The 25,145-nt window shown below is 37.0% G+C and overlaps 1 protein-coding gene across 6 annotated transcripts in view; it reads left to right on the top strand.

Moving 5' to 3' along the window:
* Positions 1-24,851, top strand: part of LOC120631615 (disheveled-associated activator of morphogenesis 1) — a 179,414-nt gene extending 154,563 nt beyond the window's left edge. For all 6 annotated transcript variants that reach the window (XM_039901271.1, XM_039901267.1, XM_039901265.1 and 3 more), the window contains 17 exons: positions 1,686-1,853; positions 2,667-2,891; positions 4,355-4,495; positions 5,486-5,714; positions 6,576-6,803; positions 8,968-9,107; positions 10,135-10,284; positions 12,389-12,544; positions 13,940-14,014; positions 14,900-15,229; positions 15,653-15,792; positions 16,396-16,557; positions 17,038-17,217; positions 18,939-19,062; positions 19,666-19,911; positions 20,922-21,104; positions 22,106-24,851. In XM_039901271.1, coding sequence (XP_039757205.1) covers positions 1,686-1,853; positions 2,667-2,891; positions 4,355-4,495; positions 5,486-5,714; positions 6,576-6,803; positions 8,968-9,107; positions 10,135-10,284; positions 12,389-12,544; positions 13,940-14,014; positions 14,900-15,229; positions 15,653-15,792; positions 16,396-16,557; positions 17,038-17,217; positions 18,939-19,062; positions 19,666-19,911; positions 20,922-21,104; positions 22,106-22,420 — 3,192 coding nt within the window. In that variant the 3' untranslated portion in view covers positions 22,421-24,851. The remainder of the gene's footprint in view (positions 1-1,685; positions 1,854-2,666; positions 2,892-4,354; positions 4,496-5,485; positions 5,715-6,575; positions 6,804-8,967; positions 9,108-10,134; positions 10,285-12,388; positions 12,545-13,939; positions 14,015-14,899; positions 15,230-15,652; positions 15,793-16,395; positions 16,558-17,037; positions 17,218-18,938; positions 19,063-19,665; positions 19,912-20,921; positions 21,105-22,105) is intronic.
* The last annotated feature ends 294 nt before the right edge of the window (positions 24,852-25,145 follow it).

Below are 25,145 nucleotides of genomic sequence, written 5' to 3'. Positions count from 1 at the left end.
AATTGTTAAAGTATAAAAATTAAAAAAAAAATGTGTGACAAAGAAGCTGGCTCAGTATAGCTGCAAACTAAAACGCGCAGCACTGGTTTTCAGCCAGCCCCATTATCTTCGTCGTCACTAAATCCTCGTGACTAAACAATAACAAAATAATCATAAAAAAGAACAATAATATATAAATAATATAAACAAACAAAAGATATTTAATTACAAGATACAAAATCATCAAAGAGGTAAATAATAAACAAAATCAAAAATTATGAAATTAATAAACATGAAAATAAAAAAATGAATGTAATGTGAGTGTCTTTAATGTGAAATAGAGGAAAAATTATATAAAATTATATAAAAGTACTAAAAGGTGTGAAAAGTAATAATTGGTTATTTTTTATTTATTTAATTTGGTAGGTACGGTCTGTTATTCTCTTACGGACCACGGTTTATTAATTTGATCATCCAAAGGTTAATCGATTCATCCAAACAACGCTCGGGCGTTATATTTCTCTCCGTGTCCTCCAAAGTTTGGATGGATGGTTGGATGTTTGTTACTTCCTCGCGCAAAAACTATAAACCATTTTGACTGGATTTTATAAGAGAGATGGATTACATGGATCTAACACACAGGCTGCTTTTTGTTCCGGGAAAATGTACGGTTCGCGCAGGATTCATGCAAAACCGCGGGAAATAGCTGGGTCATCATCATCATCACAACCCATCACCGGCCCACTACAGAGCACAGGTCTCCTACCATCTTCGACTGCATCATCACATTATCAGCATGTGACATTGCCGGAAAAGGCTAACTTTTAAGAGGAATAAAGACAAAAAAACAACATTTGAAAATTAAATTCTTTGTTTCATCATCATCATATCAACCTATTACCTCGACAGCTCGTTATTCAAAAGTATTTTCATGGAAAAACCAGAAATCCCCAAAAAATTTGAATTCCGTTAAAAACAAATACGAGCTAGAGTAATACCAATAGTTACCTATGTGACTAGCAAAGTGTAGTGAGCCTTACAGTTGAATACCTATCCAATTCTACATGCAAATCTATGGTACTCATTCGACGCATGGATAAAAACATATTTTTTATTGACCGCTCTGAAACAACATATCGTTTTAATTAGCCGACGTTCCGTAGATAAGGAATTTAAGGTCTCCGTTTTTGTGTCTTAACTGAATGCGTGATTTAATTATTATTAAGTAGCTTTCGTTCACCAATCCGCACTGGGCCAGCGTGGTGGACTACGGACTTCATCATATCAATCCATTACACGGGTCTCCTCTTACAATAAGAAGGGGTTAAGGCCGTAGTCAACCACGCTGGCCCAGTGCGGATTGGTGGACTAGTGCGGACTACGGCCTTAACCCCTTTTCATTGTGGGAGGGACTGCAGTTGGCCGGTAATGAGTTGATATGATGACGTAGCTTTTGTCTGCAACTTTTGTCTGCATCTGCTGGATAAGAAGAAGTTTTGGTTACCCTCCGATTCTTTAAAGTTCTTAAAAATCACCGCGTCGGTCCGTTGCCTCGTTGATGCATGAATGAAAGGCATATCTCCAACCCGCATTTAGTGCCTTATCATATACGATTCATGATCATCATTTACGATTAGGATCGTGATATTGAATGTCGAAGTGAGTTTTGTATATTTATTTTTAAAATCATATTATTCTCCTTGCAGGAAGAGTTGGACTTAACAGCGGTGAACAAGGCGGCGATGATGGAACTGCCTGCGGCTAAGAAATGGCAGATCTACTGCAGCAAACGGCCGCCTCCCGGACAACAGCCGCCTCTAGCCACCGCGCCGCAAGTTGAAGACTACATCAAAGCTCTCAATGAAATTGCTGATGTGAGTTTACTTGAAGCTAAATTACATTAATTATTCTTTATTGCACGCCTCATAAGCGATGCGTTGAGGTAGGTATTACTGTCGGTTTACGCACACAGAGTGATTCTCCAACTTAAAATGACAATTTTTTTTATTCTTTATCGCTTTTACAAGTAAATATGAATAGACAAATGTTGAGAAGAAACACTATTTTTAACACATGATATTTTTAAATCTCTTTTTATTATTATACTAATTAAAAAATTGTTTAAAAATGTTCTGTCTTGAACGTCCGTGTGTCTGTATGTGCGGATCCCGTACCTTGTGGTCACTTAAACAAGCGAAATACTTCACTTATCGAGTTGGTTTTTTTTATAGGCTTCAGTATTTTGAGGAATAGAAGCCTTTTTTACGGTATAATTAGATGTAGTTGTAGATAATTAGATCTCAATTTTATTGTAATAAAATTGCTGTGCTTTGGTTTAACTAAAACTCGACAACGGCTGGACCGATTTGGCTAATTTAGGTCTTCCAATATTCGTGGAAGTATAGGAAAGGTTTAAACGGTGAGAAAACCCCTAAATCATTCTGTAAGTGTGTTTGTCACGTCCTCCTAAACAGCTGGACCGATTTTGATGAAATTCTCGCGAACATTTCTGATGCACTACAATAACGTGGTAAGCCCAACAGCATTCTGAAACCATCTGAACTCGTAGGGCGTTCAGCGACGTCTGTGTATAGCTGGTCCACAGGGATCCCGTGTAAAAGGTTCGACAAAAGGTTTTGAACAAATTAGGCTTTAATAATACAGATCCTTATTTTTATTGCTTCCAGGCTTTTGCATCATCAGAAGATGATGGCGTTTCCCCTACAGAAGCGTGTGCACTAGTCGACGGGTTGAAGACTGCGTTGAGGACCCGAGCTCACAGTTTCGTCATCCGCTTCATCAAGCAAGGCGGACTTGCCGCCTTGCTCGAGGCGCTGCAACGGGCGCCACGAGACGATGCCATCACGAGGCATAATCTCATCGCGGGAATTAAAGCCTTGATGAACAATTCTGTAAGTTTTTGTAGAGTCATAATTGTTCTCGTGCAATTCATAAACCAGTTCTTTCGTCGCCATTCCAAAGGATAGACCTTTGTGATTGACATATTATGTTGGTTTGACGAAAAATCCAACTTCTACTAACGCTGCGTCATGTCAGCGAGTTCACACGAAACGATTTATAACCACGTGTCAGATACGAATCGCTTAGGTGTGGAACGTCAGGGCTAGCACAGGCAGGAGACAAAAATTATATCACCCGATTATATACAAAGTGATATAATTAACGTGTCCACCCAGTGGCGGATTTGCCCTAAGCCTTGCCTTGCCGGCCAGGTATTAGATCTAGAATTTTTTTTAAATTACTGTTTAATCTAAAATAACGATGTTGCTGAGAAAGGGGCGGCACATGGCCTGGGACCTAGAGCGACTAGGACTAAAAATCCGCCACTGTGTCCACCTGCTAAAGCACGGGAATATGGAATAGGAGAAGTTCACCCCCGTTCACTATTACACATATATTATTTGGATATTATTGCCGCTTGTGCGCCAATAGTCTGAGAGTTCATAAAGCTGTGGGAGAAGATACATTTTTATCCTTTCCCCGGGGAGATAATTGTCTCCTGCCCATGCTAGCCTTGCAGATGCTGTTCTGTGTTTCCTGCGCCAGAGCGACATTAAAACGTGAGAACTTTCAAAGGCCTATTCTAGACAAACATTCAAACCATTGCTTTCCTTCGAGCATGATAGTTGTTAAGTGCAGGTCAATGACATATGAGAAAAAAAAAGTGAAATTGATTTTTGTAGAACATATCTATAGGTACATATTTAGCTTCGTTTGATAGTTCACAGGACTCATGTTTTAATTTAATATGGAATTTAGAAGAATTCAAATGAAAACTATTTGCTACTTCGTTCGGGTCAAAATGGGTATTGTGTCTTTCTAGAAATTCTCAATATCGGTTACGAGTTAGGTAATGGTCCCGGCTGTAGATCTTCTCTCAGAAATTCTCAGAAATAGTTGACGGTCGGTAAAGCTAAAGCAGACTGTATATAATGAGTTTATTCTTAGAAACAGTGTAGATTCCATAATAAATATGTAGTATTTATAAATTATAATACTTGCGACAGAAAAGGAAAAGTAAATTGTAAAATTAATCTTATTTTCTTTTAATTTAATGCAGTGTTTTTACGTTCACTTTAATAATAACCGGTAAGATTTAAAAAAGCATCTCTCCGACAATCAAGGCTTTTTCAATTATTCCACGGTCCTCGTACCACTGATCATAAAGAATACACTAATATTAACCACTAATGCTGAAAATAATATATGTATTTTTATTAGCCTTATAGCGACTGTTAGCGCCATCTAGTAGGAAACTTGGAACTTAGGTAAAACGTCATAGATCCATATTATATATCGGTCAACCATCCTATTTGGAAATGTGTTAAGTTAACATAATATTTCTTTCTTGCAGACGGGTCGAGCTCATGTCTTGGCACATCCGACTAGTATCGACCTGATTGCTCAATCGATGGACACGGAGAACGTCAAAACCAAAGTTGCTGCATTGGAAATCCTTGGTGCCGTATGCCTTGTACCAGGGGGACATAAAAAGGTAATAGTTGGATATTGGTTTTACCGGTAGTAGACTTTTTGTGACATAGCTAGTCCGGTAAACTACTACCGCCAAGCTTTTTAAGAATTGTCATTCCTTGTCGTACCTCTGAGTCCGGATGATGCTCTACTTAACTTTCCTTTAGATATAACTTTCCACCTTTATATCGGCTTAAATTGCTGGGGTTGCCTTTAAAATATCACTTTTAGTGATAAGGCCGCCTTTGCATCCTAGCACTAATAGTACTGTTTTTATATATTTTTTTGTAATAAAGTTTTTCTCAGAAATTCTCAGAAATAAATGAAGGTCGCTAAAGCAGTTTAGATAGGACTGAATAAATTGATTCTAAGAAACCTATTCCATAATTATTATATGGTATTTATAAATTAGAATACTCGCGGCAGAATAGGAAAATTAAGATGGAAAAGTAATCTTATTTTTTTTATAGTGTTTTTAGCTACAAAATTCAAAATTCATAGGAAACATTGCGAACACTCTAAAAAAAGAAAGCCAACTAAGAGAGATTTACTCTTAGTTGACGTTATATAAATTATAACAATTATGATAATAAACATAACAACAAAAGCTGATTAGTTATAGCAGCAAGTTCATTATAGATTGAGCTAACAATGTAGGTATGTTCATTGATTCTAACAAATAAATACGTTGTTTCTATTATTATTTACTTCTTTGTATGATTAGATCATTTTTAATTATTTAGCTTAAACAAGTACGTAAATTCAATCAGTTAAGAATATGCCTTAGTTAAGTAACAATAATAGGAGCAATACAGTTGCCCAGTCCATTGAATTATGATAAACAATCATTATCATCTTATTTAATGTATCTATGTTCTTGTTAGGCTCGTATGGAATCAAGATGCTTGATCACAACAATCACTATCTTGTTAGGAATAACCAATTTTTTTTTAGAGTGAACCTTTGTCGTTAAAAAAAGTATTCTTTAAACCCTTTTTACTCATCCTTTCAGGTTTTAGAAGCGATGGTCCACTACCAGAAATACGCGGGAGAGCGTGCACGGTTTCAGGGCATAGTCAATGAACTGGATCGCAGCACTGGCGCCTACCGAGATGACCTGGGTCTCAAGACCGCCATCATGTCATTCGTCAACGCTGTGTTGAACTACGGGCCCGGAGAGGACAGCCTGGAGTTCAGATTGCATCTGCGATATGAGCTCTTGATGTTGGGAATACAGCCTGGTAAGTTGTACTTTTTTTTTCCGTTATTTTAAACCCATATGGGTTCGTAACGCTAAATCGTTTGGCGGCAGATTTTTTTGGAAAGATAGCGGTTTAGTTTCAAAGGCAATCTTAAATTATCCCATGGACTTTTGTAAGTCTGCCAGTCTGTCCTTTGTAATAATAACAATTCAATAGACTTTTGTGAGTCTGCCAGTCTTTGTAATCATAACTATTCAATAGACTTTTGTGAGTCTGCCAGTCTGTCTTATGTAATAATAACAATTGAAATAAACATAAGTTATCAAGGGTCGGATACAGAAGGCAGTAGTCCTTGAAACGGCTCGTATTGTGAGGAGGTTACTCACTCTGGAGCCCTGACCACCGGTTGCTTGGGCATTCAAAAGCAAGCGGAGGGTGGAAGTTTTTTTTTTTTATAAATTTTTAATAGTGTTTTTTAATTTATTCTTAAGCATTGTTAATAATTTCAAAAAAAAAGAAAAATAATAAATGATTGAAATAAAACAATTCAATATACTTTTGTGAGTCTGCCAGACTGGCTTTAGTAATCATAACAATTCAATAGACTTTTGTGAGTATGCTAGTCTGTCTTTTGTAATAATAACCAACCAATAGACTATTGTGAGTCTGCCACTCTATCTTTTGTAATAATAACAATTTAATAGACTTTTGTGAGTCTTCCAGTCTGTCTTTTGTAATAATGTTACACATAAATGTCGTAGACAACTGTTTTGCCATTAGCCTACAGGTCTTTCGTTAAATGTATGTTTAATACAATGTATGTCCTGGTTTACTTATGCGGGATTAAATTGGATAATAGTAAATTCTTACTTTTTTCATTATCTTTACTTTTTCTTTCAGTTATCGAAAAACTGCGAAAGTACGAAAACGAGACTCTGGACCGGCACATCGAGTTCTTCGAGATGATTCGGAACGAGGACGAGAGGGAACTAGCCAGAAGGTTCGACAAGCAACACGTGGACACTAAGAGTGCGGCGGCCATGTTTGAATTGCTGAGACGGAAACTGAGTCACACCGCTGCGTATCCCCATTTGCTGTCCATGTTAGAGCACCTTTTGCTATTACAATGTGAGTACCGACCCTCCATCTTTTCTTAATTGTCTCTTAATAATAAATTACAACCTTTTTATTATCTTTTAGTGTAAAGTATGTTTTGAGAATATAAAATAAAACAAGTGTGATATAATGAATAATTATTTTGTACTAGTAATAGGTACAAAAGTACAGATTATGACAGGAACTAAATAAGCCATGATAAAAAAATACAATATTACGAATTTTCTCTATAAATTTTCTTCATAGGTAAACAAAAATTTTTAATTAAAAATTCCTTTAAAATCGTATCTTCTCAAATATTTTCATTAGTAACTTCGGTAAAGTTACATTGGATGTTGCTTCTGACAGTCATCACTCTTACGATGATAGCTAAAATATACTACAAATGTAAAATACACATCTAACATTATCATGATATTAAATAAATACAAGATCTATTTTGTTCCATATCTTGTCGTTCTTTCTCCTGGATTGTTATTGATATCCAGTTGAACTTCTTGTAGGAATGTAATTAATGGCATTGATTCTTGTTTTCCAAAATTAACATTAAAATCCCCAGCCATAATTAATGGTAACTTATGTTTATCGGTACTAAAAATGATTACCTATAGACTAAGTATATTACATAATATATTCTATCATACAGGCTGTGCCGATGCGTCGCCACGGCAACGTTAGCAAAAAGTTCATTTTAAATGTGTTAATGATAGCTAAAGACACGTGTCCTATGCGGGAGGAGGTTCGGATTGGACGCATCAGTGATTGTCGGGCCGCGTCACCCGAACAAGCTCATAACTATGAGCCCTGGAGGGGTTCAAAGCTAGTCGGACAATCTCCGACAAAATTCAGCCGTGAATAACACTTTTAAACCTACCTTGAATCTTTATTTTTATTTATTTATTTATTTATAATGGACAACCAACAGTAGATACATTAAGACTTGCTCTGTTTTTTGGAATGAGTCACATAGTAAATGTTCAACTATTACAGCATGCATTAAAATGTAAAAAGTCATTCTTATAAATTATTTACAATTAATTATTAGTCTAATATAAACCTTTAAAAGTATAAATATTTAAAGTTACAACGAAAAATTTAACTTAATCAATTATTAGGAGACAAAACAAAAATGAATTAAATCGGATTAAAATAATTATTATTGCTGTCTTAAAAATAATAAATAAACTTAAACTTAACTAACTAAAATGTAAGTCAGGTTAATTAGTAGAACAAATATTATAGCAATCCGAGATACGAGGTATAGGGGACAATTTTCCTAATTTGGTTCTGTAACGCCTGTGATGTAACAAATTTCAAGGATAACCTGGTGTATTGGTACGCGGAGCTTTGATCGAAAATTTGTTAATTAGATCAGAGCAATCCAGCTTGTTATTGAACAGTTTAAACAGTTACATCATAGACAATGTCTTCAAGACTCTGCATCTTGAAAAAAATAAGCCCGTGAATATAATTATTAAGGCTTTTGTTGTATCGATATGAAAGCTGGCGCAAAAATCTTTTCTATATCCTCTCGATTCTTTTCGTGTGAACTTTTGTAGACGGTAACCAGACTGAGCAGCAATATTCCAATCTACAACGTATGTCACTTTTATGTAGTGATAAGGCCTCCAAATTTTCCCCTTTATATAACTTGCTCTATGTATTATTTCTGTTACATTGTCCATTACTGTGGTGTACAATAAAAGCAGTGATAGCCCAGTGGTTAAGACTTCACCTCACCACCATCGGGCCGAGTTCGAATCCCCGCCCGCACTTCTAACTTTTCTATGCTTATTGTTAACCAAACACAGAAAATTCACATAGTACAAATATAATAGAGCGTTAAGGTAGAAGGTACAATTTGGAGACCTTATCGCTATAAAGCGATCTCTTCCAGGCAATCAAAGGAAGCTTGGTTGGTGGTACTACATATATATGATATTATGTCATACTCAATTAAAATATCACTTGCTTCAACAGTGAAGGTGAAAACGTCGTAAGAAACCGGCACGCCTGAGAGTTCTCTATAACGTTCTCAAAGGCGTGTCGCGTCTATCTCTCCACATATGCCCTCCTCACTGTGGGAGGAGACCCGTGCCATTTAGTTGGCCAGTAAATAATGATAATAAGAATATATTCATTCTTTCATTCATTTAAAATGAGGTATTGTTTCCAGTGGAGTACAACCCGCACGCACAGCACTGGCTTCTGCTGGACCGAGTTGTGCAGCAGGTGGTATTGCAGCAGCCATCAGCCGGCAGTCGTGCCAACAGCGACCGCGACAGCACCACCGACACCTGCTCCGATCACATTAAAGTGAGTCACCATCCTACTGGCTGGCCGGCAAAAGTTTTCGCATTGATACCTCCTTCCTGTTCTCTGACCGCACCTCACGCCGTAGAAATAAACTCCACCCTCATCATCTGGATGCCTGGTATTCTTCTACTGTGCGAAATACCAGATCATTTCTACCGCGCACTTGCAAATTGTGGAACAATCTCCCATCTGATGTGTTTCCTCAAAAATACAATCTAGGGTTATTCAAGGGGCGAATAAAAAATATGCGGATAAAAAGATATATAAAATATGGAGGTATGCAAAGTTTTTCCACATGTATGAAGTGCACGCCACTGGTAGTCTGACGTTTCATTTGTACCTAAATGTTTCATGCGCGATTTAGAAAGAAAATGGACTGTAACTATATAAATATTAGAAGCGAAAACAAACTCGTTTACTTGTCTACATAAAATTGCTAAATCATATAAAACAAAAGCTTACAAAAAAATCTTATTATAATGTTAAGGATTACTTAAACGATAATAAAGCTTGGATGTGAATTGCTCTAACTTCATACCTCGATATTAATTTACTGTGAGATGGAGATAACAAAAAAAAAAAATTTGACCCGGCTAAGTTTGTTGTGGGCTCTTCACTTTATTCTATACTTTTTTATTTAATACTAGCGTACCCAGCCCGCTTCGCCCGGCTAGATTTTGCTTTATTTTATTTAAACAATAAACTTACAGAATATATCAAATCATTAATTTCTCTCCGTATTCATTCTCTTCTATTCTCTTCTCGAGCGGGTGAAGATCATTATCTACACCCATGTACACCCAACAATAGAATATCATCAAAGTAAATAAAAGCTGTATTTGACAGTTTGACAGTTCAAAAATAGGAGTGCTCCGATCGTCATTAAACTTTACAGGATTACTCGCCAGGTCAATCCGGAGATTCCCTGAAAGTTTCATTTAAATCGGTCTAGCCGTTTCGGAGCTTATACGGAACATACCCACACACTTTCTCTTTTATATATTCAAAATACTATATTTGCTTGCAGGTATACGATCCCGATGTCGCTCCCTTAGAGATCAATGTGGGCGAAATCGTCCACCTACTGGCTAAGGAGGAAGAATTAGTTGCTGCGAGATCGAAAGCGGAGAACTTGGAGAGAGAAAATGTTGACTTAGCCACTGAGTTGGCGAAAAAGGTAAACATTTCAAACTCCTGCAAAATTAATGCTGAGTGCTTTGGACGATTCAATTAAAGTATAATAAACGTTGTATCTTAATTGATCACAAATGAATGCCAGATATTTCGCATTGATTCCTGCGAAAGAAGTCGCCATGAGTGAGTTAAACGCGCGCTGTTTAAGAATAGATTTCTAAAAGGTGGCCGTTAACACTTAGAAGTACTGAAGACTATTTGACGACCTCCCTGGCGCAACGGTGAGCGCTGTGAATTTAAGTAGGAGGTCCCGGGTTCAATCCCGGCAGGGGCAAATCGGAAATTTATAACTTTTGTATTTTGTCTGGTCTGGCGGGAGGCTTTGGCCGTGGCTAGTTACCACCCTACCGACGAAGACGTGCCGCTAAGCGATTGAATGTTTCGGTGCGATGTCGCTTAGAAACCGATTAGGGGTATGACCGGTGGCGTGCATAGAGGGTATGCACAGGTTATGAAGATGATATAAAATGAAGAAAACCTCCAGTATGAGTTATAAATAATTGAGGGTAGGCTTTTTATAACTCGAACAATGCCTATACTTAAGTTTTTTATAACTTATACTGGAGATTTTCTTTATTTTATATCATCTGCATACCCTCAATGCACGCCACTGGGTATGACTACCATACTCCCTGACAGGCTAACCCGCTGCTATCTTAGACTTTATCATCACTTACCACCAGGTGAGATAGCAAAAAGAAGATCAATAAAACACGACTTGTAGTTACGCCATTTAGCGCCGACAGCGCCAACAAGGCCAATTGCAAAAGTATCCTCTTATAAGCTTACAATAGGTACATATTTACGGACCGCAGACATAAAAAAAAACCGTAACGAACGTTTAAAATTAAAATCTAAATTAAATAAAAAATAGAGGCACTCACACACAGTTAGCCTAAAGCCTAAATAAATTTAATTGAATCGTTCTTCGCAATATAACTATGGGTAGCGGTAATTGACTGAGATAAAACACGTAATACGGAATTATGTGCATTTGACTATAACTCATTTATAACAATAATAATGTCACATCCCATTGGCTTATAATATAAAAGCCGGGAGTTGGTCGGCTGTTATTATTTCATTATTCTTTTTTTTAACTATAATAACTTCCCATACCGCATTATAGTCTGTAAGAAATTCACTAACAGTTTAATTTTTAAGACGCACCATTGAAATCCAAAATCAAGACATTTGGAAGATTACCAATCATTTTTTTTTTAATATACTGTGAGCGAGTTATTGCAAAGGTTCAACTAGTAATATTGAAATATACAAAATTTTAAAGTTTACCATTTTAGTGTCATATTATTTTTTTGTCACATTACATTTTATCACTTTGTCACAAAGCTCAATATTCCACACCATCACTATTTTCAAAAGTTCAAAAGTTCTACCCTTTGGTCACTAGTAATTTATTTAACTTCGCAGTAGGGATCCATAATCTTCTTACAGATTTTACACCATTCTGGCGCAGTGTTTCTCTAATTTTCTCTAATCTGGGTTGGTTACCGCCTGACTGTAAAACGTGCGCTTTCGCGTAGAAACCTGTAATAGGTATATTGGTTTTATATACCTTTTTATAAACTATAACGAAAACTACAAGTGCAGTTTAATAAACACAAAATCCACCATTATCTTTTTCACTTAATATCAGGGTGTTCCAAATCTCTTTTTGTACTTGACTGTACATTAGTTTTAATTTTAGAAAATGTTTTTTAAATATGAAAAGTAACTTTTGTACGCGTTCTCTGTCCGTGTCTTTTACGGTATTTTTACAATTATCCGTAATCCCAGAACCGTTTGATTTGCTGTGATGATAGATAGTCTATGATACTCTCCGTCCTTTATAAAGTAAAATAAACTAACTATACTAACTAACTGACTATCTATATGCCAAAAATCAAGCTGATTGGTTGCTTGTTTAGTACGTGGAGGAATTAAAAACAAACACTCTTTCACATTTATAATATAAGTAGGTTCGCCTACAGTAAAAATTCACAGCTCGCTCGCAGTATTCCACGGTATTAGGCTACACATAATATTCATATTTTTACACACATATTGCATGTGCTAACCACTAACAGGAGAAGCAAGTGGACCAAAGCACGCAAGAGAAGGAAGAGTTGGAGGGAGTTCTCTCTCGGCTGAAGGACAGGTTGGAGAGGGAGACAGCCGCACACATGGAGTGCACGGAGAGAGCGCGCGCGTCTGCGTGCAGGGCGCACCAGCTCGAACAGCAGGTAACGTGGATAATGCTCTATTGTGAAGGTGTTAACTCTACCTCGATTCTATTCTCCCTCTTTCTCTCTTTGCTTTTTTTGTAGCAGCTGTAATAGGAAGGTTTTGAGCGAGTTTAATGTTTCTATTTATTTACTTCAGTCAACAATACCCCTAATAAAAACTAGCATAGATTAGTCGAACTTGCACACGAAGTTTCGTACCATTATCACAAAAACAGCAATAAACCATGTCTATGTTACGGGAGCGCACACAAATATATATTATATGGGGTTTTTTTTTAGAATTTGTTGTTATAGCGGTAACAGAAAAAAATCATCTGTGTAAATTTCGAATGTGTAACTATCACGGTGAGTGAGATACCGCCTGGTGACAGATGAACAGATAGCGGTTTCTTAGTAATGGGGTCCCTTTGGATACGGAACCCAAACATAAAATACAATAAGGAATTGTTGTGTAATATACGAATTGTTTAATGGACTGTGATTCGAGTGAAAACATAAATTTAATCTGTTAAATTGTAAATAGGCACCCACGAAACCTAGAAATACCTAGTGTGGGTACCATCGGTAACATGGAATCTGTAAATGTTGTTTTTGATAGTAAATATTTTTTAATTTTTTTTCAATACAAAAATAAATAAGATAAACCAAACGATTTCACTATATAAAAAACAATCTTGAGATGCTTAACATAAATATAAAAAGAAGTAAACCTAAGCAAGGATTAGGTCTCGCTTCCCTTCGCTAGCAACGGTAGACTATATCCTCAGGCCAAAAGTTCGCACTAAGCTTACAGCAGACCGGAACTTCGAGTGCGTAGGAGCTACAATATGTACTCCGGTACTACTTCAGCTTATCAGCTTCACTTCTCCCAAACGGGTACCTTCTGCAGCTGCTGTCATTGTACCGATTCATTTCTGGCGGCCGATTGGCGCAGTTTGCAGCGACCCTGCGTGCTGAGTCCAAGGCCGTGGGTTCGATTCCCACTACTGGAATTTTTTCGTGTGATGAGCATGAATGTTTTCCAGTGTCTGAGTGTTTATATGTATATTCTATGTATTTATGTATATTATTCATAAAAATAATCATCAGTCATCTTAGTACCCATAACACAAGCTACGCTTACTTTGGGGCTAGATGGCGATGTGTGTATTGTCGTAGTATATTTATTTATTTCATGTAGACAGAGTACTTTACCAGACTGACGAAGCGATATGTTACGTGGTATTTGTCTACAGCAATGTTTAAAATGTTAGCTCTCAGAAAACGTGTTAGAAACGCGCCAAATCGTTAAGTGAAAGACGGAAGACCATACAAATTTTTCATCAATGTAGGATTTATTTTCGATTGATTCTTTATATTAACTACTTATTTAATTTCCGTGTATTATTTCAGCTCAATCAAGAGCGTACCGAACGTGCGAGGTTTGAAAAACTAGTTAGCGAAGGAAGCATCCCAGATGATGCCAAGGTACGTTCATTATCTTCCAGATGATTTTATCCATCAACCGTTTAATACCTTATTTTGGGGAGTTATTCATCATAATTATTATCAATCCATAACCCAGCCGTTAAAAACACGGGGATCGTGGAATGGCAAGGCTGTAGATCGCAGTCTAGAACACTAGCCAAAGTGCAGATTGGTAGAGTTCATACACCTATGAGACCACTAAGGTAAACTCTCAGGTTTCTTCACAATGTGTGCTTCCTTCACTTTTAAAGCAAGTGTTATTGAATTCCTTAAAACGCACAACGCACATAACTCTGAAACGAAAGAGGTGCGTGCTGGAGATCGAACTCGGGCCCCCAGTAAGGGAGGTCGAAGCCTTAAACCACTAGGGTCACCACAGTTGAATGAACGAATGAGTGAATGAGCGAATGAAGATTATATGAATGAATAAACGCACACACCGTTATTGTACACAACAAAACAAAATGCAGAAAATAAAATATACAACGTGCAACCGAATTAAGAAATACTGTTGATGGGTGAATATGTATATTTCATAAGGAATAACCCAAAACAAGGAAATTTATTTTTCCATATAAACAAATTCAAATAATTCTTAGTGTTTACTTATTGCAACCCTATTGAAGATAAAAAGCGACACGCGCATAGTACCCAAGCAACGCGACGCGTACCTTGTAAAGTGAAAGGAGTCACATGATTTTAATTTAGCATGTGATTTTGGGCTGTATCTGATTTATTTCGGTAAAAGCTATGGCAGTTGTTTGATAAGTCTCAGAGATATCAATAAATGTAATTCTAAAAGCTTTCTTTTACAAACAAACAGAATCCGCTCAATTTGGTAAAGTCATATTGCAGGTTAAAATCAGACAATATAAATTATTTCAGGTCAGCAACCTAAAGAGCGCAGTTATCGAAACCTGCAGCGTTCCCCCACCTCCACCTCCACCCTCCCTATTCCCCCCGCCTCCCTCAGCACCTCTACCCCCTCCCGCACCTTTCGCACCTCCAGCACCCTTAGCGCCCGCACCTCCGAGGCCGAAGAAGAACGTCCCAACGCCAGGCAATCCGTTGAAGAGTTTCAACTGGAGCAAACTTCCGGACACTAAACTGCACGGGACCATTTGGCAGGAGTTGGATGACACGAAGTTGTATAACGCAATGGATCTGCACGCGATAGATAAAATGTTCTGCGCCTATCAGAAGAATGGTGTTCAGGTTAGTAACTCAGGTTTCTTTATATTTATTAATAGGCTAGAATTTTCTTTCAATTATTAAAAAAAAAAAAACAACCACACAACATCGTTTCATCAACCAAAGGTTCTCTGGAGGAGATCGCTTCAATCAATAAGGCTGCCTTTGCGCATATATATTTTGTATATACCTTTTGTATTGTTTCATTTGCTTTGTTTCTGTATGTGCTATATATAAAAAAATATAACGTGTGTGATTCGACAACGTTGTTGCAAGTTGTTACGTCGATCTTTTTCTTTTAGAAACTCTGGGCTGTGGAACAATCACGTGACCTGAATATTTTGTAATTAGAATTTATAAGAAGAATAGGTCCCCCATCGTAAGTTGTCCCCTCTTCAAGATAAAACAAGAAGGTTACTCAAAATTTTTTTTATAAATTAATTACAGAACGAGGGATCCGTAGAAGACTTACGACAATTGGGATCCAAGCCACGTACGAAAATTCTGTCAGTTATTGATGGACGTCGAGCACAGAACTGCACTATTCTTCTCTCGAAACTCAAAATGAGTGATGAGGAAATTTGTCGGTGAGTACTAATCCTTAAGTCGAAACTAACAAGCGAAGTTCTGTCGTTGAAAGAGTCTGATACTGACAGGTCTTGATTGAATGAACGATGAAAGTTTGAAGTGACGTTGCGTTACGATTAAAATATTATTTTCTTTATTTTCACTACTAACGAATCATTCATTATTCATCATTGTCCACTACAGTATTACAAGTCCACTCGGAGCTCGGATCCCCTCTCAGAATGTAAAGGGGCTAAAGCCGTCGTACGCTGGCGTAACGCTGGCCAAGTGCGTCATTAGTTGACTTTATACGCTTTTGAGAACGTAATAGGGAACGAATGGACCTCCAAAAGGGTAGCCGAAGCTCGAAACACTAGGCTATCACCGCGTGTCACTAACGTGTGATAATAATTGTGTGTGATAATAATTGTTAAGGCAAAGTGATGATAGATAGCGAGCTAGCCCGTGCCAGAAAATATACGAAATGTCGTTAAAATTCGATTCTTTTGTAAGTCATCTTTCGACTCCCTCTATCTACCGCCTGATGAGAGATAGATAGCTGAGGCTGTGTGGTCCCTTTTGCATCCTTCGTGAACGGAACCCTAAATTGTGTGTCCTTTCAGAGCAATTCTACGCATGGACAGCGGTGAACAGCTACCACTGGACATGGTAGAACAGCTGGCGAAGTTCACACCGAGTGCCGAAGAAGCCGCCCTGCTGGAAGAACATCAAGATGAACTCGACAGCATGGCGCGGGCCGACAGGTTTCTTTATGAAATCTCAAAGTGAGTTTTTCTATAATCTTATGGTAGAAAAAAATAATTAACATGGCTGCATCCGATAAAGTTACATGCGACATAATGTTCTTTTAGACGTAAGCACTCTTGTCCCCATGTTTCTTTGAATGCTTTTTTTAAATTTCAATTACACGTTCACGTTCATGTACATGTGTATCTATAAATATGTATATATATATATATATATATATAAATTTTACACGTGTATATATATATATTTTTTTTTAACTTCAAGGAAAATCTTACTTGATGTGCTATTGTCATTTTTGTTATTTTTCACTGAAACTCTATATCTACATTAAAACAAGCGTATACTCAGAAAGATTTAAAAAAAAACAACTCATTTATTATATCTTGTAGTTTTATTTCCATTGTTTGGAAATTACTCCTCGAGCATCTACAAAAAGTTACTTCAGTTTAGGCTTTTTTGGGAGTGCGGCTTTGATACGTCTACTGAATCTCTTCTAGGATACCCCACTACTCGCAACGAGTCCGAACGCTGCTCTTCAAGAAGAAGTTCACGGGAGCGGTCGCTGAAGCCAGCAGTCGCGCTTCGGTTGTATTGAGAGCTGCTAGAGACATGACGCGCTCTAGGAGACTGAGGGCTTTGCTGGAGATCGTGCTAGCTTTAGGAAATTATATGAATCGGTAAGATGTCTAATTATTTATTGTGCGCGATGTGTTTTTTATTTTATTTATTTACTTATTTGGTATCTATAAACCATCACTACGCACTACACTATAACATAAATAGAATAATTAAAAACTAAACTAAAAAAAAAAACTTACATTAAATATTAATATGCAATATAAAAAAAAAAGTTACCAATTAAAATTTCTGCGTCCAAGCAGCCCGACGTGGAGTTTAATATACAACTTGTAAATTGGAGAGTCGTATCGATTTATTAGTGCTTTCAGAATTCCGCTACTGCTTACCCACGTTCTTTTCATCATCTTTTCTTTTCTTTATGTTTCATTTTATACTAATAATTGACGGACCAACAATATGTTTCGCCACTTCATAGGGCATGCGAGGAACACGTCCTGCGACATTATGAAAAATTATGAAAATTAAGCTTAATTTGCTATAGTCCGCCAAAAACCGTCCGCAAAAAAATAATTTCTTCAATCCTTATACTCCACACCAAACAGATCTTCGGCAATGCACCCTCTGCGCACATTTCGTTCCGAAACCGGAGTATCCTCAGGAGATGTTGACTTTCCAATGAATTCAAATTCAAATTCAAAAATCATTGTATAGTCATCTCCTTAGGATGCTGCGTACATTGCCGAAGATCTGTTTGGTGTGGAGTATAAGGATTGAAGAAATTATAAATTTCATCGTACAGATCCTCCGGTTTTTGGCGGACTATAGCAAATTAAGCTTAATTTTCATAATATATCATGGATTTCCGCAAAATTACCCCTGCAACATTCCTATATGGCGAAGAGGGATGTATAGCTATGGACCTTTCTTTTCCTTTGCCCTAATTTATGATTTCTATCCTACTGTCTCGTTATTAGTTCAATACATTTCAATAACGAAGTAGGTTAGTTGTATTATAAAGAATTGAGTAACGGTAATGTTTACCCTACTTTAAAGAAAGATTCAATTTTCTTGGCCCGTGCCCATCCCTAGGCTCTCAGCGATCCACCCGAGAAAATGTGCTTAGAATGGTGAAGTGTAACTCTCGCAGTTATTTAGAGTCCTTTACAATAAAAGCGGCAATGCTGTGGAATGAACTCCCTGATGACATTCGGCGCTCTAAATCCCTTGCGATTATTAAAAGTCGTGTAAGGTATATATGTGGTATATATGTATGTGTGTGTATTTATGCATATTTATTAATATATATTGTATTTATATATATTATATTATTACATTTATTATTTTATTTAATTATTTATGCATATAATATTTCCAACTTACGACTAGTTTACAGGAATTTCCTCATGCACTAGCGTAGATACTGATGCCTACCTACACACTAAACTTTATCAGAGTAGCAAATGCACCACAAAGCAACCTTTGTGAGTTCAGTCAGAGTACAACTAAACAGATCCGTTCTCTCAGCTATGTCGTTTAGGGTGCGAATCGCGCGCGTCAGCGGCGCCTTGTTGAGCAAGTTGGTTCGTCTGCGCGGCACCGCCAGCATTTTTTATATATATATGTATATATTTTTTGATATATATATATAATTGCGATTTCCCTTCTCTCATTGCCTTATTCCAATAGTTAAGGTAGCCTGGAAGAGATCACTGTTAGTGATAAGGCCGCCTTTAAATTATGTTAATGTAAGTGTTCCTGTGTGTGTTTCCTTTAGTATGCAATAAAGTTGTTTAAATAAATAAATGTTTTTTGTCCTCAGCGGTGCCCGCGGTAATGCGTCGGGCTTCAGACTGACGTCGCTCAACAAGCTCGCAGACACCAAGTCCAGTGTGACACGTAACACTACGCTGCTGCACTATCTTGTCGAGTTGCTGGAGACACAGGTACACTAGACTATACTGCTATTTGGTATATTAGATTATATTTCTTTTAAGATCGCCTTTGACCTCATGGAAAGTTACAAAAGAAATAGAACAAAATCTAAAGGTCGAAGGGCGTAAAAAGTCCTTGATTATGTGTTGTGTGTGATTATGTGATGTGTTCAAATAAAGTGTGTCAATAAACTAGACAACGATGTTGCCTGTGTCCGGGCCTTATTGAAGATTTAAAGTATTTTCAATAATATAGACTGTCTGTGGGCAGTCTAAGATCAAATAATGTCAGTCAATTAGTTCTCTGAATGACTTTTTAGTTCATAAATAGCTTTAACACATTGTTGTGTAAACCCGTTTAGTAGTAGTAGAGCGTATTGTGAAGAAGATCGTTCGAGGAATTACTTCCACGATGTATATTTCTGCAGATTTGCTGTCGGCAAGCAGTAATGCTTGGACACACGGTGGCATTTTATAGGACGACTCTCTCCCATACACTGCAAAGTGGTCCTTTTTATAGGCGGTTTCCACCTACTATCAGGCGGGCCAATTCAAGTTCGCCAATTATAACTATGTTAAAAAATTATGTATAAAAATTTTATTTTTGAAATCCAGTTCAAAGATGTACTCCTCCTCGAGGAAGATTTACCGCACGTGCGAGCAGCCGCCAAAGTTTGCGTGGACCAACTAGAGAAGGACGTTGGCGCCCTTCGCAACGGTCTGCGCGAGGTGTCAAGAGAATTGGACTACCATGCGACTTTACAAGTACCGGCGCAACCAAACGATGCTTTCGTTCCTGTGATGAGGGAGTTCCACGCGCATGCGGTGTGCTCTTTCACGCAACTTGAGGATCTATTCCAGGTCAGTAACAGAGATTTTCTCAAAATATTGTTACGAGTTTATGCTTCGAGGAGTATGTCTGCTCACTCTTTTGGACGGGATCAGGTTGTCCAAAACCTGGGATAGGTTGGATTTAACGCGGCATTTTTAGTTGTGTAGCGTTCTTGGCAGAAGTCCGGCGCGCACAACGGGTTCGGGCATTCTTCCCTCAGGGAGAGAGTTCCACAGTACCTTCGTCTGACCAAAGGACCAGAGAGGGGGGGGGGGGAGGGGGTTCAATATATTCCACCAAAGCCGCAAGTTATTTTTAACAATATCAATAATCAACCATGTGATGAATCATAGATCTGAATGCTTATTGTATTTGCGGCCGATTGGCGCAGTGGGCAGCGACCCTGCTTTCTGGACTCCGAATGTTTTTCAGTGTCTGGGTGTTTATCTGTATTTTATTAGTATTTGTGTATATTATTCATACCAAATATTCATCAGTTACCTTAGTACCCATAACACAAGCTGAGCTTACTTTGGGGCTAGATTTTTTTATTAATTTAATGACTTCAGTAGTTCAATTTTCTTGTATTGGATTAGTCGAATTTGTAACTTTACGTACCTAAAAATCGAACGAGTTTAAAGGTAGGTTTATATATATTTAAGAAACACCGAGAAACGCTTTTGAATAGCAAGTTCTCAAGGTCAAGGCCATCATCATTATCAACCCATTGCCGGCCCAGTAGGACCTTTGTATCTTGTCAGAATGAGAAGGGTAAACACTCTGTTCCAGTAGTTCTATTGGTAAACTTCACATTTCTTTGAGAACATTATGGAAATCTACTTCCTTCCTTTTCCTTCAATTTTATAAACAAGTGCTATTTAATTGCTATAAAAAAACTAAAAACATACGCCACTCTGAAAGCTAGAGGTGCTCCAAGGACCCCGACAAACCACGGGTTCCATTACGGTATCATTACAATGGACACCGAAGTATCAACTTCATTTTATCGCTTACGTATCTTTAAATTACTTATATCCAGGACATGAAGAGTCGCCTCGAAGCTTGTGCGCATGCTTTCGGCGAAGAGCCAAGCGCTTCACCAGAGCAGCTATTCGGCGCTCTGGACTCGTTCCTCGCGCAGTTGACCGAAGCCAGGGCCGAGTGCGATGCGGCCAGGAGACGACGGGACGAAGAGGAGAGGCGGACACGCCATGAGCAAGAGGTATCTTACCCTCGCCATTGTTTTAGTACCATTTTTGATTGATCGTTTCTTCGGGATTAAGCTGACGCTTCTATGGATTATAGTGTTGACTAACAGCGCAGTGTTGTCCGCGATGAAGAAGTTGTTTGGCCGCTTTGTAAGACGTAAAAATACTAATGTTCCTGTTAACCCACCCTTGGGAATTTGCTGTTTTTCCAGGAATAAAAGTAGCCTACGTTGCTCTTCGTTGTTTCGTCTAATTCTACCCAAAAATCAAGTCGATTTGTTGTTTAGTTAAGGCGTGAAGTAAGGACATAACAACAATAGTTCCTGCGTAACTAAAGGTTAGGTAACGTACTGTTATAAAAGTATAGTATTGGAAACTTATTCTCATAAACATACCATTACCTCGGCAACACCTGGTTCTCTAGCACCAGATTAAACGATGCACCTAATTAACATGCTGTCAATGGCAAGTTTTATCTACGTAAGATTGTCGTGATAATAACATAAATATTCATTGTAAGGAATACTATTCTTTGCCTAGTAGTGATGAATAAAAGGCTTTTAACTTTTATTTATTTTCGATTTAAAGAAATTACTTTAAACAATTACGTAATTGTGTCATGCTTAGAATAAAATAAAATGAAAGAAACATACAGGCATACTTTGAAAATAATATTGTGGATTAAAAATATAACAATTTGACTAGTTTCATCATAAGAAATAGAAAAAAATTTTAGGAAGGGGTTTATTGTAAAACCAAAGTACGGACTTTGAATTCGTTTAGTTCTAACTATATTGTTCACAATAACTAAGTTTAGGTACTCGGGATTACAAACTTCGGCGGCGAACAAATCTGTTCGCCGCGAATATACGTGGCGCGTGCGTCGCAGCCGGTCGTGACCGTAACTGATCCTACGCGCAACGTCAGGGCGTTACGTTATAGGAAATTTAGTCGTGGAGCTTCCTCAGCACATGCGTTGTACGAGAGGTGGTTAATATTTTTTTTTATTTCGCAGCTCAAAAAGCGAACGATGGAGAGAAAGCAAGGTTCCAGTCTGCTGAGTTCTGTGGGCAAATCCCTCGGCAAGTCCAACGGGTCCTCCGATTGCAACGGCCACAGTACGGGAGACAACTCCAGAGATGGAACCTTGACCAATGGACAGAAAGGTGAATTCGACGACCTCATATCTGCGCTAAGAACTGGAGACGTCTTCGGCGATGACGTGGCTAAGTTCAAAAGGTCGAGGAAAACGACCAAGGGTCATAAAGGCAGGGATTCACCACCCCGGGGAGTTTGCAGGGAAGATTCCAGAGAACGGCAAAAGAATTGAGGTAATTCGGAATTGATTTTGGAGTTTCGGATTTCTTTGAAAATGTGATTTAATGAACATTATGTTTGAAGTGATATTTACCAGTGTTGAATGTAGATGACATTGTAGATAAACTAAACGAGTCACAAATAATTATTGTCGATGATGTAGACGAATAGGTTAATAGGAATAATTGCGCCAAATATTCAGTTTCTTTATAGGATTACTCGATGTCCATTTGTAATGCAAATATATTTAAAATATTTGCTATAATATTTAATTGTGAGTTTATTCTTATCGGAAAAGAATTATCCATTTTTAGATGTTTTTTGTTTATGACGCTCTCATATACAATTTATTACAAATACTCAAATTTTCTTGTTTTTTTTTCGATAAAAAATGGGACCGACTCGTCCCATTTTTTTCCGGCTTCACTTAACAAATTTGCATTCTCGTGTTATAAAATAAAATTGAGCTTAAAGTAATTCGACGCTTGTAAAGAAATTAAATATTTGGCTGTATTTATGCGACGTATCCAATAGATAAATAATAATAATATAGTCAACTATTTTATTTGACAACGATTAACAATATTATCGGCAGAAATATTTAAAATACTTGGTTGTGCCTAATTTTGTAATTGGTGATTTTATTCATCAGAAAACAACATGTGACTGCAGGTCCAAGACTGTATATCATATTCCTTTTATTAATTCAAATTTTTTCGAAATAAGGGGGGCATCGGTTTGAATTAAATTTCACATTGACACATCTTTTTCCATGGGTTTTTATCTTTTTATATTGTTTTTTTTTGGAATAAATATAACTTGGACATATGCGGATTGGCAGATTTCTATTAAATCATTTGCTGTCATCAACTGAGATACGATTATCTTGTGTCAGTTAAAATGGACAGAAAATTTAAAACAAGCTTCCTTTATGCCAAAACGTTTTAAAATAGGTTTTTGATCACCCGCCAGTCCTTATATTTCCTCAAGATGATTGTATACACTTCATAGAGCACATTTTTCAACTTACATATCGCACATAAAATTGAACCAATTAAATAATAATTATCCCAAATATACATTGGTTAGAAACAGTTTTCTATTACGTTTAAGTCGGGTTTTTACCGCAATGTGAAGGCAGTACGCGCGAATGCTTGAATTTTATTTCTGGCATACCGGAACGAGAGATATCTGATAATGGTCCACCATTCGTTTGCGTTTTATTCAATGACATATTAGCTAGCGTACTGTCTGAGATGGAAGTATGTTAGGGGAATGCCAGTTTATTGAACTCATGCCCTAATAAGTTTCTATGAGACATCGCATTGGATCCCTACAGCGCTTAGTGGAACTATTTTGCCTAGTAGGATAGCATCTAACGATCCAAATCCAATCCAAAACGGTATCTAAGCAAGCTCAAAAATATATTTTTGCGGTAGTTATATGTCAACTCAAATCCTAGTGTAATTTACGAACATTATAGTAATATTGTAAGTAGAAGACTGCATGTCCTATCATAGGACAACTTTGTCGCTCAGTGTGCACTATCCCTAAGTCCGTGAACGCACTGTGGTTTTTTTCAGCACCTGATTTTAAAATAAGAACTTGCATATTTGATAGATTTGTTATAATATATACGGGTGGTTTTAAAGCACCAGTGCGTGAACTGTGATTTTGGGGTATATTTACTATTTAATATATAAACCTAGTTACATCTTGCGGCTTAGTCTGAACGATACAAAACGATATAATAAATCCTCTTTTATAGAAATGCAAGGTTGTGTAAAGAAAATGTTTCTGGGTTGGGTTCTGTAAAAAAATTGCAGGGCTTTTTTAGACTTAGCCATGTACTTGAAAATCCGATTAAAGATTTTGGAATTGTCATTATTACTCTCAACTACTGATCAAAGATTAGGAATTGATCGTATCTATGCCTAAGTTTAAATGTGTACGGCGTAATTTTGCAAGTTTTGTAACTTATACTTATTGTAATAACTACACCATATTTGGGGGTTTTCGATAAATTTACATTTTGTAATTTTACATACTTTCTTATTATAGTTCGATCTGATTTTGGATAAGTTGTGGTTTTGTATTTAGAGGATAATTTAAGGCTTACATACACAGGCTTACATGTTGTTTTAAAAGTGCATTTGTGCAGTAACCGCGCGATTCGACCCCACTGTGTGCGTTAGCCTTAAATCATTTTTGTGAGAATTAATTATATTTATGTATGTACACCGAGTTTTAATATTATAGTGTCATTAGTTTCCTGTAAATATTAATTTTAATTTTATTACTTTAATAAATACGTTGCAATCTGTTACCGTGATGAGATGGATTTTTTTAAAACAATTAATTTATTTAATTACAACCTAATACCTATAGAACTTTGTCATATTATGTAAATTTTATTGTTTTGTTCAAGATTACTTAAGCTTATATAGTATATTATATTATCGACCTTGAATAGAAACTATTTAAATAAAAACCTTGAAATTATTAATTCGTATCATTTTATTCATGTTTTCATGTGTATCATTTTATTCATGTTTTCATTTGTAGCTTGAATGTCTCTTATATCTATATAGGTTTTCCATGCATGGTCGTGAGGATCTGGGATATACTCCGGAATAGGCAAAACTTAGGATTTTTGTTATTGGACTCTCCTACTTTAATATATTTTACTGCTCCTATCTTTAAAAGATTTTTGATAACCTCCTTGGTGCAGCAGTGAC

The sequence above is a fragment of the Pararge aegeria genome, chromosome 18, assembly GCF_905163445.1.
Source record: "Pararge aegeria chromosome 18, ilParAegt1.1, whole genome shotgun sequence".
NCBI lineage: Eukaryota > Metazoa > Arthropoda > Insecta > Lepidoptera > Nymphalidae > Pararge > Pararge aegeria.
Note: the sequence above shows the minus strand (reverse complement) of the source record. Positions and strands in the feature narration are given on the sequence as shown.